Source organism: Oenanthe melanoleuca, chromosome 14, assembly GCF_029582105.1.
Source record: "Oenanthe melanoleuca isolate GR-GAL-2019-014 chromosome 14, OMel1.0, whole genome shotgun sequence".
Taxonomy (NCBI): domain Eukaryota; kingdom Metazoa; phylum Chordata; class Aves; order Passeriformes; family Muscicapidae; genus Oenanthe; species Oenanthe melanoleuca.
The window spans coordinates 16,003,925-16,018,511 of NC_079348.1; the positions used below are offsets into that span (position 1 = coordinate 16,003,925).

The window sequence follows — 14,587 nt, forward strand, 5'->3', positions numbered from 1 at the left end:
AAAGCAGTAATACAGTTTATTGCATGCTAACAATCAGGTTTTGTGAGAGAGAGAGAGAAAGGAGAGAAAGAGAGGTAAAAAGGAAGTGAAGTGAAGTAAAAGGAGAGAGGGAGAGAGAAAGGAAGGATAGGATATAGCTACCAACAGACGGGACACATCCTCGTGGTCGTCCGACGAGACGAGATGCGTCTTCAATCCATTGGGGAGAAAGAGATCTCAAAGTCTTTTTGGGGAAAGTCACTTTTTATAGCCCTTTTCCAAAGCGAGTGGCTTCTGGCCAAAAGGTGAGAAGATTTATGGACTATTGTATGTGGAGATCGTAGCCCCGTTACGCAGGTGTGGGGACAGGGTGCGATAACCAGTACCCTGCAGCGTACCATGACAAGCACCAGGCACAGCTACAAACAGTCCTTGGCCCGCAAGCATCCACCTCGGCCAGGCCAGAGCTCCTGTTCAGGGCAAGTGGTGCAATCTCAGGTCCCAGTCTCTGATGATGGTCGTGAGGCAGATCAGAGAAGACTTCGGACCGACTCTTACACTGTGACACCTGCTGAAGTTATTGGAGACTTCCGAGGGTGTTGGAGCTGCTGCCCGTAATTTGGTGTGTGTTGCCGTTGTTTTGGGAAACCTACTGATGAAATTCGGTGCTTGTGCTGGATTTTCTTTTAGAATTTGAGATGGCCAATTTGGCCCTCTGGCTTTCAGTTCATCCCTGACTGGACAGGTCCTTTTCTGCTTTCTCTGTAGCAACTACGGCTGCCTGATCGTGGAAGTACAATTCCCGCGGCTGTGACGGGTGTATAACGCCACTCCCAGAGCCAGTGCGTGTCCGACCCGGGCATGCGCTGGCTCCTGCTCGGTGTCCCAGCGCCTGACGCCGCAGCGTGGGGCCCCAGTGCGCGGCGCTTTGTGTGCCGCGGCGGCGGCGGGCTCGCTCCCGGCGGGCGGGCTCGCTCCCGGCGCGCTGTGCTGCGCGGGCGGCTCGCCGTCACCGCTGCCGCTCGTGTCTCCAGTGCAAGAAGCGCTGCGGCGCCGGGCCTCCTCTCAACACGAGTAGCTCACGCCCCCGATCCAGCAGCTCTGGGCGGTGCCGCCGCACTCCGCCCCGACCGGTGCCCGAGGATCGTGACGCGGCGTGCGGGGAGGGGCGGGGCAGCGCCCGGTGGCGGCGGCGGCGGCATTAGCGGGGCGCGGAGCAGGGCCGAGAGTTGTCGGCCGGCAGGATGCTGGAGATCCAGCTGGACGATGGCGGCGTGGGAGGGTACCCGGGAGATGATTACTGCTCGGGGTCGGTGATGTCGGAGCGGGTCTCGGGCCTCGCCAACAGCATCTACCGAGAGTTCGAGCGGCTGATTCACTGCTACGACGAGGAGGTGGTGAAGGAGCTGATGCCGCTGGTGGTGACTGTGCTGGAGAACCTAGACTCGGTACTTACCGACAACCAGGAGCACGAGGTGGAGCTGGAGCTGCTGCGGGAGGACAACGAGCAGCTGCTCACGCAGTACGAGCGGGAGAAGGCGCTGCGCAAGCAGGCCGAGGAGGTGAGTGCCGCCGCCCCGCGACCATCTTGGCCACGGCCGGGCGGGGGCCCCAGTGCAGGGGAGCGGGAGGGCCGAGGAGGTGGCGGGGCGGCTTAGGGCTGCGGCTGGGCCAGCTCTCACAGGCCTTCGCTCCGTTGCCCCGATCGCCACCACTGGCGGGTCCCTGCTGCCCGCGCCGCAGCGGTGGACGCGGCTTGAGGCGGGGAGGGGGAGCCTGGGGGCAGCGGCCGCCGGTACCTTCTAGAAGCGGAGTGCGGGGGCGGGCCCGGGCCTGGCGAGGCGCATCTCTTCCCGCGGGAGCGCGGGGCTCCCACCCTGGGACTTCTCCGGCCCCGGCAGGCCCGGCCCGGCCCAGCTCGGCTCCTCCGCCGCGCCGCGGGGCCGGGGCCACTGCGGCTGAGCTGCCCCGTGACAGCGGGAGGAAAAAAAAAAACCGAACCAAAATAGCTGCAGTCGTGTGGAATTCCTGTGGAATTAGGAATTCACTTTGCAATGCGAACAGCATCCGGAGGGGTCGGCATAATTTGTGGTGTAAAAATTAGTATTTAAAATTTGTGCAGCCGTCCAGCATTCTCAATGTCAGCTGTAAGCTGTTTCATTGGGGCAAGGAATTGCCTTTAGAGTATAACCTCTTATTTTTGAAATTTATTTTTATCAAAACTGTGCCTTGAGTTTTAATAATATTGTTCCCAAGTCAGCACCTTCCGTTTCCTGGAGTGTGGATGCGCTCCTGGGAGAGTCGAGGAAGGGTTGCCCAGCTGGTGGGGCTGTTTGGAAATGGCTCATGAGAAATCCAGATGGAGAGGAAGGAGAATCCTAGGGTTGCAGGGACTCGGATGTAGACAAGACAGAGGAGAGGTGATCTGCATTCTGTCATCTTGCTGCATCTGCACCTGTCCGTGCTGACATTCAGAGCATCCTTTCAGCCTTGAAGGCTGGGAGCCATAGGGCTTGCTGTTCAGCCTCTTGGAGTGACAGTCTGTGAGCTGGGGTAGAGCTTTGGTGCTGAAAAAAGTTCATCCTCAACACATCATCTCCTTTAAACTTCTTAAAAAGTGGGGTTTTTCTATCTTTTAGATTAAGGAAAAGCAGAAGATTTAAGATTCAGTTGCTTTCCTAGGATTCAAGTTCTGATTTGATATGGGGTAATTCATCAAATGAAATAAGTGGTAATTAATGAAATAGTTCTTGAACTGGAGAATGGTGTAAAGCACATGAAAGATTTTCATAGACATATATTCTTTTTGCTTAATAATCATGTGTGAGAAGCTTGGTAACTCAGTGGGGAGGACACTTGTGGTCCATTATTGATACTGAAAGCAAGAGTCAATTAAAAGTTTTACTCCCAAGTTCTAATTATGTATTAATGGACTAATAAATGGTCCTAAAATTCTTTTCAATGTTGATAAATTTATCTGAGTACAATAAGCTTATTTATGTTGTGTAGAGACAGCATTTCACAGTTTCTAAGAAACGTTTTTCTAAGAAAATTTTTAAAGTGCACTATTTGTGGGAAAAAAATGGGACTGCAAATGGGGGTTGGAACAGTCCAGTCTTGTATCTTTGGACTGAAATGGATTTTTGTTCTGGGTTTACTAGATATGGGATGAGTTTTCCAGAAACAACTGTACTGATAGCTGTTACATTCCCTGCAAGGAAACTTGGGAACTGTGGCAGAATACCATTTGCCAATGGTAATTTTAAAAAGTGAGATTTTAAAAAGTGCCAGTGATGATACTCTCTCATCTTTACACACAGTTCAGCATAAGTGGGAGAAATGTCTGCAAGGAGACTTCTTATCAGAAAGGAATAGAAAATGTTTTTCTTATAAGAATAAATGAGCATTCTGCCTCTACAAACCCGCTGTTACAAGGTCATACATGAAATGCACAGCTGCTGTTTTCCTCAATATATAACAAAGTACATTATTTATTTGCACCTGTTTCCATGCACTGCTTACTCTGTAAATTACATGTTATGGGGGTGAAAATCTGTGTATGACAAGGAATTCTAGTGTCTACCAGGTAATTGTACACAATGAAAAACCAGAAAACTTTTTTCTTCCCAGAATATGTATTGCTGCTCAACATGTGCTCATGTGCTGCTCTTCCCAGAATGTGCTCATTGCTGCTGTTTCAGTAGTGCCATAGTGACCACTAGTCCATCCCACCTCTCCAGCAGCATCTGTTTCCTGGGCTGTGCCTCAAGCCTTGGATGGGATCTTCAGTTCTGGGAAGAACTGGGAAGATCCTCCCCTGGTAACAGTATTTGACCTCAATTTTGATTCCTCTCTATGTATGAGTGCCAGTTACAATAATTAAATTGATACTGAGAGGTTGGAGATGAAAAAGAGATCTGTTCTTTTGCAATACCCTGTCAAAGGATCCTGAGTTATAGTTGCTTTATATTAATTTATTAAACTCAAAGTAACTGGAACCACAGGTGGGCATTGTTCTGGCATTAAAATGTGCAGACCCTGGGAATAAGAAGCTTTTGAAATCAAGGGCAGCTTCAGTAGCAGGCTCAACCTGGTATGCTTCACCACCACCAGATTTTTCTCTTGCCTCTTGGCAGCACTAAAGTGAAAGAATGCAGTCAACAAATTTGCAATGCAGCGTTCAAACTTAGTAGCTAGCCTGGGCACTGGAATTGTGGCATAGTGCTTTGTAAAGAGTGTATTGAGTTATTTCTAAGATGTGTTTTAAAAGTCCGTGAGGCAATGCTGTTGAGTTGTTTCTTTGGGTTTTTTTGGTCCCCTACTTGGCTTCAGACTGACAGAGGGCAGGGTTAGATTGGATATTGGGAAGAAGTTGCTTGCTGTGAGGGTGGGGAGGCCCTGGCACAGGTTGCCCAGAGAAGCTGTGGCTGCCCATCCATGGAAGTGTTCAAGGACAAGTTTGGACAGAGCTTGGAGCAATATGGTCCAGTGGAAGGTGTCCCTGTCCATGGCAGGGTGTTGGAGCATGATTCTTTTTAAGGTCCCTTTGGACCCAAACCAGTTGTGTGATTGTATGCTCCTGTTAAATGTTTATAATGAAAGAGCAGTATTTGTAGAGTCTACTTTCAGAAGTTGTTGGAATTGTACTATTCTGAGGCCAGAATTGTGAATTTGATTCCTGTGAACATTCCCTGCACTTAGGAAGGCTTGCTGGTTAGCACAGAACTTTGGAATTTAATCTTTGGGCATCAAATGTCTGTACAGCATTTAGGAAGGATTGGCTAGACACAGATGAAGAAAATGAAAAGTGGGAGAGTAAATCATAAGAATTCTTTCTCTATTATAACGGGATTTGATGCTTTTTGTAAATATTACAGCCAGAAAATGTTCTGATGGGAAGGAGACTTGAAGGTTAGTGTTCTCTCTGCCTGGTTATTTTTAGGAGGTTTAAAGGGTTGGGGTGATATACTGGTTCCTCTTGAAGTTACTGAGAAATTCCCACAGCTTCAATGGGGCCAGGATTGTACAGTCCCTCTGAAAGAAAGGAAAAAGTGAAATGCTGATGGATATTTGTTTACCAAGTTGCATTCAGTCAATAACAGGCGCTTGCAGTATGACTGCCTCTGGGAGTCCGGTTAGTAAAAAAAAGTTAAAAAAAATTAAAGCACTTTGTGCAGTTTATGTTCTCTGTTTCTCCTGCCCTGCTGTGCATTTCCAGCACAATGGAAAATCAAAGTTTAATGTAGAACGTACTGTGTGACTGGGGATTTCGCATGTGCTGGGAATACACTTGGTAGATTGAGTTCAGGCAGGAGAGATGCTGTAGCTAGTCTGGCTGCTCATCTGGGCCACCTGCAGCCACACGCCTTGGACTGCAAGCCACAGCTTTGGGCCTGTGGTCCAGCATTGTGCTGAAGTTCTGCTATCTGTCTCTGGAGGCTCGGCTCTTGTTCAGAAGAGTAACTCAAAATGAACACCAGGTGCCTGTTTTCTCCAAAATTTGGTGCAGTTTAGTTGTACTTTTGGGTATGCTCACGTCTCTGACTAAAGTTAGTTGAATCTCTGCTGCTTCTAGTGGCTAGTGAGGTGTTTCTCTGGGTTCTGTATGGAATGTCTGTTGTAGCTTACTGGAAAAAAATAAAGCCTGCCTGGATACTCTCGTGAGAGCTCACTGGTGCCATGAAAGATGAGCAGCAGTGACATCTGGACATTAGGAACATCTTCCTTAGTCAAAGCCCTGGCAGGAATCCTCTACCTTATTCTGCTGTGTTGGCTGCTCACTTTACTCTGCATTTGGGACTTTTTCTGCTGTCAGAGCTTGTGATGAGCATGGAAGAGCTCAGGTGAAATGAGTTCTGATGTCAGAGCAGGTACAAGGTGCTGTAGAGGCAGAAACTGGGTCAAGCCCTTGGGCCCATGCACACAAATGCCATTGTTTGATCTCCTCAGCACCAGGATGGGCCATCCTGCAGTGCTTTTATCCAAAATGCTGTTCTGCCCTACAAACACTTAAGGCAGTATTCATTTTTATTATCGTTGTCTCCATGTCTCTTTCTTTTCCAGGTGCTTAATTGATCTCTAGTTTTATGTTTCTTTGATTACTTTTGGGTTGCAAAATAGACAGGTATGAGAAAAAAGACCCAGCCATATTTGTAGAAGAGTTAATCTTTCAATCAGTTTCCTCTGAATTAAACCAAAACAGCAGTAGCAAATCTAGGAATCCTATTAAAGGTGACCTATGTTACTGGAATAGAATTAAGCTTGTACCTTCTTTTCCTTTTTAATTTACTGTTGAGAAACCCGTAAATTATTTCCCTAATGTGCATTCATTTTTATGGCTTCTAAATCCCTCATTCCTGCTTCCTGCTGGGTGGGTGTGGGTGTGTGTGTGTGTGTGTGTGTGTGTGTTACATTTCCTGGTTGGAGAAATGGGAGCAGGAAGGTGGTGCAAGTTGAGCCACTGTGATGTGATGGGGATTTAGCCCTTGGCCGTAATTAAAAGGGTTCATCAATAAAGCTTTAGCACAGAGTGCTTCCAGCAAAATCCTATGAGGAGATGGAGATTATACCAGGAAAAGATGCTTTGCTGGAATAGTTTCCATCAGCCTCCAGATGGAGCAAGTGAAAGTGCTTTTTCTCAGTTCTGTTGCTCATTGTCAGCATCTGTTAGGACTTCTTTTCCTTTTTTATTCATTCTGAAATTCTGGTGTTCTGAAGAAGGTTTCAAAAATAGTTCACAAATTTACAAAGCAGATTGTTTTATAAAAAGTTCTCAGAATCCGTAAAACAGGTTGCTGGGTGAGTGACTAAAGGATGTAAATGTTTAATTGACTTCTCAAGAAGAAACGCATACTTAAAAATCTAAAACCTTGAACAATTTAAAAATATAATTAAAAAGAAAAAAGTAAATGTTTAGCTTCAGATGACTTCTTTATAGAGGAGGAAAGGTGCTGCCATTTGTAGAAAATTCCATGCAAAACAAAGTGGAAAAAAACCCGAACTCTTATTACAAAAAATTTGAGTAGGAAGGGGAATAAAATTAAAAGCTCAGTTAGAGGTTAAAGGCGCTGCAGAATGCTGTGAGTGCAGGGAAGCAAGAAGTGGCTAAAGTATCTTAGATTGTTTCTATAAATACAGGTATGTAGGAATGCAAACTGAGTCATTGCTCCCACCAATTTAGTAAGCAGTTCTAAAAGTTTGCAAGAATCATAAATAACGTGGCTTTTAGTCACCTGCAGAAAGGATCTAATTTATAATGATGGCTCCAGTGTTCTTGCTGATAATTCCAGTAAAAGCAATAGGGAATGTGCAATAGGGGTCTACCCTGAAAAAGCAATAGGGAATGTAACTCCTGGGGTTTGCCCTGAGAGTGCAGCAGTGCGGATTGGTACATGTGCAGGATTTAACAAAATAATCCTACTGAGCATTTAAATGTGTTCGTTTCCCTGGGAGTCTTCACCAGAAAAGATTCTTACGGGTTTCTGTCTCTTTTGGAGTAAAACAGCTTTAATTTGTTTAATTGAAATTCTCATGCCCAAAAGCAGTGGCGTTTGTGGAGACAACACTTCCCTCATGCAGAGGGAGAGGGATTTTCCTCCTCAATATCCATGCTTTTTGACAGAGGAGGTTTCTCCAGCTGATGTGCATGTGCTGGTCAATCTGATGGGCCTGGGCCTAAGAAGGATTTGGCAAACAGACAGGGAGAGAGAGGGGCAGGGTCAGAAGCAGAGCCTTGTGGGCTCTTCACAGCCTTCTGTCACTTCCTGTGGGCTCCTCTTGGCCCCATAAACATTTTTAAGGCTGGATTAAAGCCTGCATGGCTTAATTTCCTTCTCGCTGTCATCCTCAGCAGTTCCAGATCCAGGGCTGCTCCCAACCCTAGCTGTGCTCATGCAGCTCAGCTATTGGGTTGGTGCTCTAGTCACTGAACTGGTTGCTGCAAATAATGCTGTACTTCTGGCTTCCTTGGATGGAACTATTCAGTCGTAATGTAACAAGACTTGAATTTTTGGGTTTGTAAGCCAGCCCAGAATGTGTACTGCAGCTGGTGGGATAGCTCTGCAATACTGTGGCCTTGTGAGCCTCGTGTAATGTTTCTGGCATAGGTATTTTTAAATACGTGACTGTGGAAATAAAATTTTCCTTCTGTGACATCAAATTAACAGGAGTCAAAATTCAGCCTGGCACAAAGAAGACCAGCATTGCTGAAGATGATAAAGTTCTGCTGGTTAACAGAACTCAAGTTGGACCATAGTTTATATATTTATTATGCATTAAAGATAATACGTTTCTAATATAAAATAGATTATTCAGTTTGATTAAATACTATGGTGCTACTTACAGTACTTAAAAATGCTTATTTCTGATTTTGTAATTTATATTCCCTCAGTTTATATTCTCTCAAATTTCTGTTTTTGTGAGGAGGAGAAGGGTCATGGTAGGGCAAACCCACTTTATATATAATCATCATCTGTGCTTCCTTCTCCACTTCTTCCCTATGCAGAAGTTCATAGAGTTTGAAGATGCACTGGAACAGGAGAAGAAAGAATTACAAATCCAAGTGGAACACCTTGAATTTCAGACTCGACAGCTGGAGCTGAAGACCAAAAACTATGCAGACCAGAGTAAGCAAAGCTGTGCACTAGACAACATTGTACACATGCCTTTCACACACTTACAGAGCTACTTTAAAAATAATCTTCATACTTTTTTGTGGAAAGCTCAAAATACCTGATGGTCCCTTACTTTAATGTAAAATTCTGAGCTTTCTGATGGGTGGGATGTACCCACACTAGTTTAGTAGAAGCTACATTTCTTCTCTTTTATGGTCCGTCTGTCCAGATACAAGGTGCAAGATTCGGGCCTTTGGAACCTAGTTTCCAGTTGCTCCTTGTAGAATCTTCCATTCATATTAATAGTCATCATATTAATTAGTTAGTAAGTTACTTAGTTTGTGGGTTTTTTTTTTTACAAATACTTCCTTAATATGTGCAAGTGAAGTTCCCCTCAGAATTTGTTTGTGTTTTATCCAATACTTCTGCTCCTTTAGTAGGCAGAAGAGTCAGTCCCAGAGGACTATAAATTGTTGCCAAACTAAGATGCTTACAGGGCACCAGTCTACTGCTAAAAAACTTCTGTGGTTTTATTGCATTTGTGGTACAAAATCGCTGGTATTGGGAACATGCAGGTACCATTAACTAAGTTTGTAACAAAGACCAAATCCCACAATTCTGTTTCTGTTTGTTTTATTCAGTAGGTGTAAGTTAATGTCTAAAAAAATAGGCTTTGTTTCTCAAGTAGTTTGAGAGCCAGCTGTGTGTTAGCTAATAGTTGGGATCTTCTCTTGGCAGTTTCTCGGCTGGAAGAACGTGAATCAGAAATGAAGAAGGAGTATAACGCTCTACATCAGCGTCACACAGAGGTAGGATATCATCTTCCTAAATAAATAAACTCTTTACCTCTATGCACATGACTATATCATGTGTCACACAGAGGTAGGATATCGTCTTTCTAAATAAATAAACTCTTTATCTCTATGCACATGACTGTGTCATGTCAAAGAATTTGGCTCTGCAATCCTAGTGATGGCTAGAGCTTCTGAACTTTGGGAACATCTGAAATACCTGACTGGACAGTGTAAAGAGGATGGAGCCAGGCTGTGTTCACTGGTGCCCAGTGGAGACAGCTGGCACAAACTACGACACAGAAGGCACATTCTGAATAAAGTAGTAAAAACTACTTTACTGCGAGGACAGTGAGCCCTGGCACAGGTTGTTCAGAAGCGTGTTGGAGTCTCCTTCCTTGGAGATAATCATAAGCCACCTGGATGTGATCTTCTGGCAGTCAGCTCTGTGTGGCCCTATTTCAGCAGGGGGTGAACTGATGGACCTTAGGACATTCCTTACAATCTCAGCTGTTGTGTGATGCTGTGCACAGTGCCCTGCTACCTTATCTGCCATTGCCAATGAGCCTCCAGGCTTATGTTGTTTTGGGATATGCTATTTCAAGACTCTTTGGTTATGAGATTTAGCTGAAGTGATTTCTGACACTATTTGCTGACAAATTTTCTATCAGATTAGACCATTCACTTACATCATCAGCTTAGAAGTCAACAGTAAAAACAAGGAAGTGTGCAAAAAAACCCCAGGGAATTTGAAATGGTTGCCACAGAAAATTAAGCAAAAGCAGAAAATGAGCCTTTCCTTCTTACCTGTTTGCCTCATAGATTTTTCTCTCTCACAGATGATCCAGACCTATGTGGAACACATTGAGCGATCTAAGATGCAGCAAGTTGGGGGAAATAACCAAACTGAGGGCAGTGTACCTGGGAAAAGGTAGGGCCATGACCTCTCCATGTAACACATGTCACCTGGGAACTTACACACTGAGTATGTGTGTTTGAGAGAGAAAACAGAGCAGGACCTTTCCCTGGGGACACAGATTGTAGCTGAAACTGTCTTTTAATAGGTTCCGGGTGAGTTGTGGACACTTGATGGTGAGGAGCTTTTTATGTTGTTTTACAAAGGTGAGGCTTTATCATGCTGCTATTAATGGGGCCTCTGGGAAACACATTTATATTCTTAGGTAGTGTGTAAGAGTTTATCTGTAGAATGGGTGGAGGTGTCAAATAAAGTGTTTGTGTGTGTATGTGTCTTTGTATGTGAGATAAGCAGCAAAACCATAGCAATTAAGTGCATTAGCCGTTACAGGATTTTTTCACCTGTTGTTCCTTCAGAGAAAGCTTTCTGTCAGTCATCAGAAATCCTACTGATGTCCAAAAAATGGATTTTCCTCCCTTTCTGCAGTGTTTGGATTCTGACTAGAAATAGATTGTCTCAAATATATATTTTCAATTGAGAAAAACAAAAAAAAGCTAAATGTCAGCTTTCTTAGGCAGAAGAGACTGGTTCTTTTTGAACCAGTAGTTTGTGTTGCTCATCTATTCATAAAATCTCCCTTACCGGATTATTTTTCTTCCTTCTCCTATCCTCACAGTCTGGAAATACAGAGTATGCTCCCAGAACATGATCTGAATCCTAGTGTTAGCAATGGAATAGGATAAGTGTGTTAGGCTTGTTTCTCTCTCAGTTACACTTCTGGAAGTAGGAATATATCTGTGGAAGCTTATACAGTAAAATCTAAAAGTACCGTAGGCAAAAGCAAACTTAGGTCTTAAAGGGTGAGTCCTCTGTGCATCTGCCAACTTTGAGTCATAGAATCATAAAATGTCTTGAGTTGAAAGGAAGCCACAAGGATCATCAAAGTCCACCTCCTGAACTGGACTGCATAGTAGAAATGGTTTTTAGTTTCTTCCTTTCTTAAAAGCTTCAAAGCTTTTCCTTCCCTGACTCTCAAATAAGCTGATATTAATTATGGGTTTGTGTTAACATTCCATGAAAGAGCTGCTCAGTGAAAAGTGTTGCTGGTTGTATCTGCAAAACTGCCAGACTTAGTGGTGAAGGGCAAAATTTTCATCAAGAATTACATTTTCATGTCAGAGAAGTTAGTCTTTTACCCTTTGAGTGTGGCATATTGCTAATGTCCTTGGAGAGAAACACTGTATGTCTGTGAATAGCCCATGATGCGACTCTATAGGAGCTACTAGTGGGAAATGGGAGTTTTTCCTGACTTTCCAGCTTTGCACTGTTTGTGTGGGTGCATGTGTAGCTCTCTGTTCGTTGTGCTTGTTCACAAGCACCTGGGACAGGTGTGTTTTGATGTCATTGCACAGCTGGAGGGAGGAGCACCAGTGTTTGTGGATCATGGTGCACTGGGTGGGGGGACAGGCATAATTTCTCATGACCTGTGAAACAAATTTGAGTGCATTTATTTAAAATAAAGGGGACTAGGGAAAGTTTGTGCTGCAGCTTTTGTGGGGGTGGTATGTATCGATGGCCTTCCAAGAGGTGGTAATGAGTTTGTACCCACTTCCACATGGTGTGGGTTGCAGTGCATTCATACCTCGTGTCGGTGGTAGGTCGCGTGTTTGCATGACATTTGCTCTCTAATGGTTGTTCTTTTTGTCTCGCTTTTTGTGGGATTGCTGCTGTTTGGCTGTTACGTTTGTCACTGCAGTCATCGCCAGTCCTGGAGGAAAAGGTAAATCCTATTGCTGCATCTGAACTTCATTAATCCAAGTGTTGGAGGTTGCTGTGGAGTGGTGACAGTGTGATGCTGGGAATGTATTGTACTCTTGTGTTTGCTCTCTGTGTCTACTGATACCTGTGCTGGACTTGCTGGTTCAGGGGTGCAGAGGGAACCATGAAGTTGGGATAACACATCAGGGAGGAGTTGTGCATGCAAATGCAGAAGGTACACAAGTTTGGATCAGATGTCTGGGATGGGATGTTTACACTTCGCATCCCCTGATGTTTTAATAAGTCATAGAATCATAGACCTGTAAAATCATAGAATATCCTGAGTTGGAAGGGGCCCATAAAGATTATCAAATCCAGCTCCTGTCCCTGCACAGACACCCAAACAATCCCATCCTGTGCCTAAGGGTGCTGTCCAAACACTCCTGGAGCTCTGGCAGCCTTGGGGCTGTGACCGTTCCCTGGGGAGCCTGTTCAGTGTCCGGTGCCCTCTGGAGGAAGAACCTTTTCCTGAAATCCAGCCTAAAACTCCCTTGACACAGCTTGATGCAATTCCCTCAGGTTCCAAGAAATTTCTTCTCCCGTAATTTACTCTAGAGAACAAGCCATGCCTGATTTCTGAGTGCAGCAGAACAAATGTCAATGTCATTAGGTTTCTAGAGGTACTTTAGGTTGATGGTTGGGCAGGAGTGCTTTGCCCAGAGCTTTCAAAGAGATTAGCTCTCCTCTTTAAATGCTGGATAACAAACTGTAGTTTGTTTTGTTTTGTAAACTTCTGGACGTTGCTTGTAGAACATCTTAATCCCAGGGTTTGGCTACTGCAAACTTTTAATGGAGAGCATGCTTGTAACTCAAGGTGGAATTAACAAGTGTTAAGACTCACCCTAGCTGAGTCCTGGAAAGATTTGGGTATATGAGGGCAACTGCAGCACTCAAAATTTAGACCAGCCCTAAGGATACTTTAAATTTATTTGCATTTAAATTTGGTAGCCAACTCCAGGATTGCAAAACTGGAGTTAGCTCTTCTGGACTGTTTGCTCTTTCCCCTTCCCTGGGAGGTTTTGAAAAGGCTTGAAGGTGTTTCCAAAGAAATTTAGCAAGGAAATGTCCTAACAGTCTGTGCTAAAATTCTTTTCTGAATATTCTACAGCTTCTGATGCTACAGAGACCCTGTACTTCTGTCTCTTTAACAGGGGCTGTGAAATTCACACATTTCCCTTCCATTTGGTGGCTCTTGTATTTCCTTGTGTGTTAAGTTTGTGTGTATTTGCATATCAACAAAAAAAGGAGAAGGGAAGGTATAATTTGATGTCTCTCAGCATACTTCTGGGGCAGCTTTTATGTCTCAGTGTTGTCATTGAGTTACATCAGATCATTCCAGCATTGTCGCTAAGATATTCTGGCTGCACCAGAGGTGCAGACAAGGACTGTTCTGCAGTTATAGGAAACTTTCTCCTGCTCCATTCACCCATGAAAGCAAGACTCTTAAAACCAGCATTCAGTCCTGAAGAAAAGGGAATATACAAAACAAATGGTTAAAGTTTTTTTTTTGTTTATTTTTTTTTTGGAAGTAGACTCTTGGGGACCCTTGGGTTATTTCTTAAACTGTAAAACTAGGAATTTTCTGATTTTTTGGCGTAAAATGGCTCTGATTCTAGTTTTGAATCCCTTCACAATCTCTTACACATAATTAACTCTGCTTTCTGTGGTGCTTGTATCAGTGCCAGGGTGAAGATTTCCTAGGAGGGGAAACATTTGCCTAGTATGTTATTTAGAAACTTTTGGAGAAACTTGAATCTCAGCTCTTAGAAACTTTCAGGGTCTTGGAATGATAGCAGTGTGATAAAGAGAGGTACCTACAGCAGACAGGCAGAGGTAATTGTCCTTTGGCATCATCACCTAATAGGAGCAGGTGTAAGTGGCATGTTACAGTCATAAATTGGGATTTAGACAAACAGCAAAGGAATGTTTTCACTAAGCCTTCAGCAGTTATTTAAGTCACAAGCAGCAAGATGCCTTTGATAGTGGAAAGGAAAAGCTACAAGGAAACTGACAGTTCCTGTCACATAGAAGTCTGGGTTTGAATTTGTGGAGAAAGAATCATTAAGGTTGGAAAATACCTCCAAGATCATAAAGTCTGACCTTGAACTGGATACCCTCGTGCCCACTAAATCATATCACAAAGTGCCACATCCACACACCTTTTGAATGCTTCCAAGGATTCTGACTCCACCACTGCCCTGGGCAACATGAAGAAATTTTCTGCAATATCCAGCCTCAACCTACCCTGGTGCAACTTGAGGACATTTTCTTCTGTCCTATTGCTTGTTACCTGTGAGAAAGTTAATGATATTTTATCAGTGATCTGTGTTCCTCCAAAATCCAGTTACATGCCTCCTTTCTAAGAGGGTTTGTGTATGAAACTTCCATGCACAAGTCTGAAATCTTCAGGAGAGGATTTTAATGCAGATTCCTAGGAAAAGTGCATCCCAAGCAGGCCACACTGGAAATAC

At 44.2% G+C, this 14,587-nt stretch overlaps 1 protein-coding gene across 21 annotated transcripts in view; it reads left to right on the forward strand.

The window, feature by feature from the left end:
* MAPK8IP3 (mitogen-activated protein kinase 8 interacting protein 3) overlaps nt 1-14,587 on the forward strand; it is a 59,546-nt gene continuing 44,959 nt past the window's right edge. For 15 of the 21 annotated variants that reach the window (XM_056503314.1, XM_056503304.1, XM_056503305.1 and 12 more), the window contains exons 1-5: nt 1-1,541; nt 8,483-8,603; nt 9,330-9,400; nt 10,222-10,313; nt 12,055-12,078. In XM_056503314.1, the coding sequence (XP_056359289.1) occupies nt 1,224-1,541; nt 8,483-8,603; nt 9,330-9,400; nt 10,222-10,313; nt 12,055-12,078 (626 nt within the window). In that variant the 5' untranslated portion in view covers nt 1-1,223. The remainder of the gene's footprint in view (nt 1,542-8,482; nt 8,604-9,329; nt 9,401-10,221; nt 10,314-12,054; nt 12,079-14,587) is intronic. The other 6 variants (XM_056503317.1, XM_056503308.1, XM_056503312.1 and 3 more) reach the window with 1 other exon arrangement.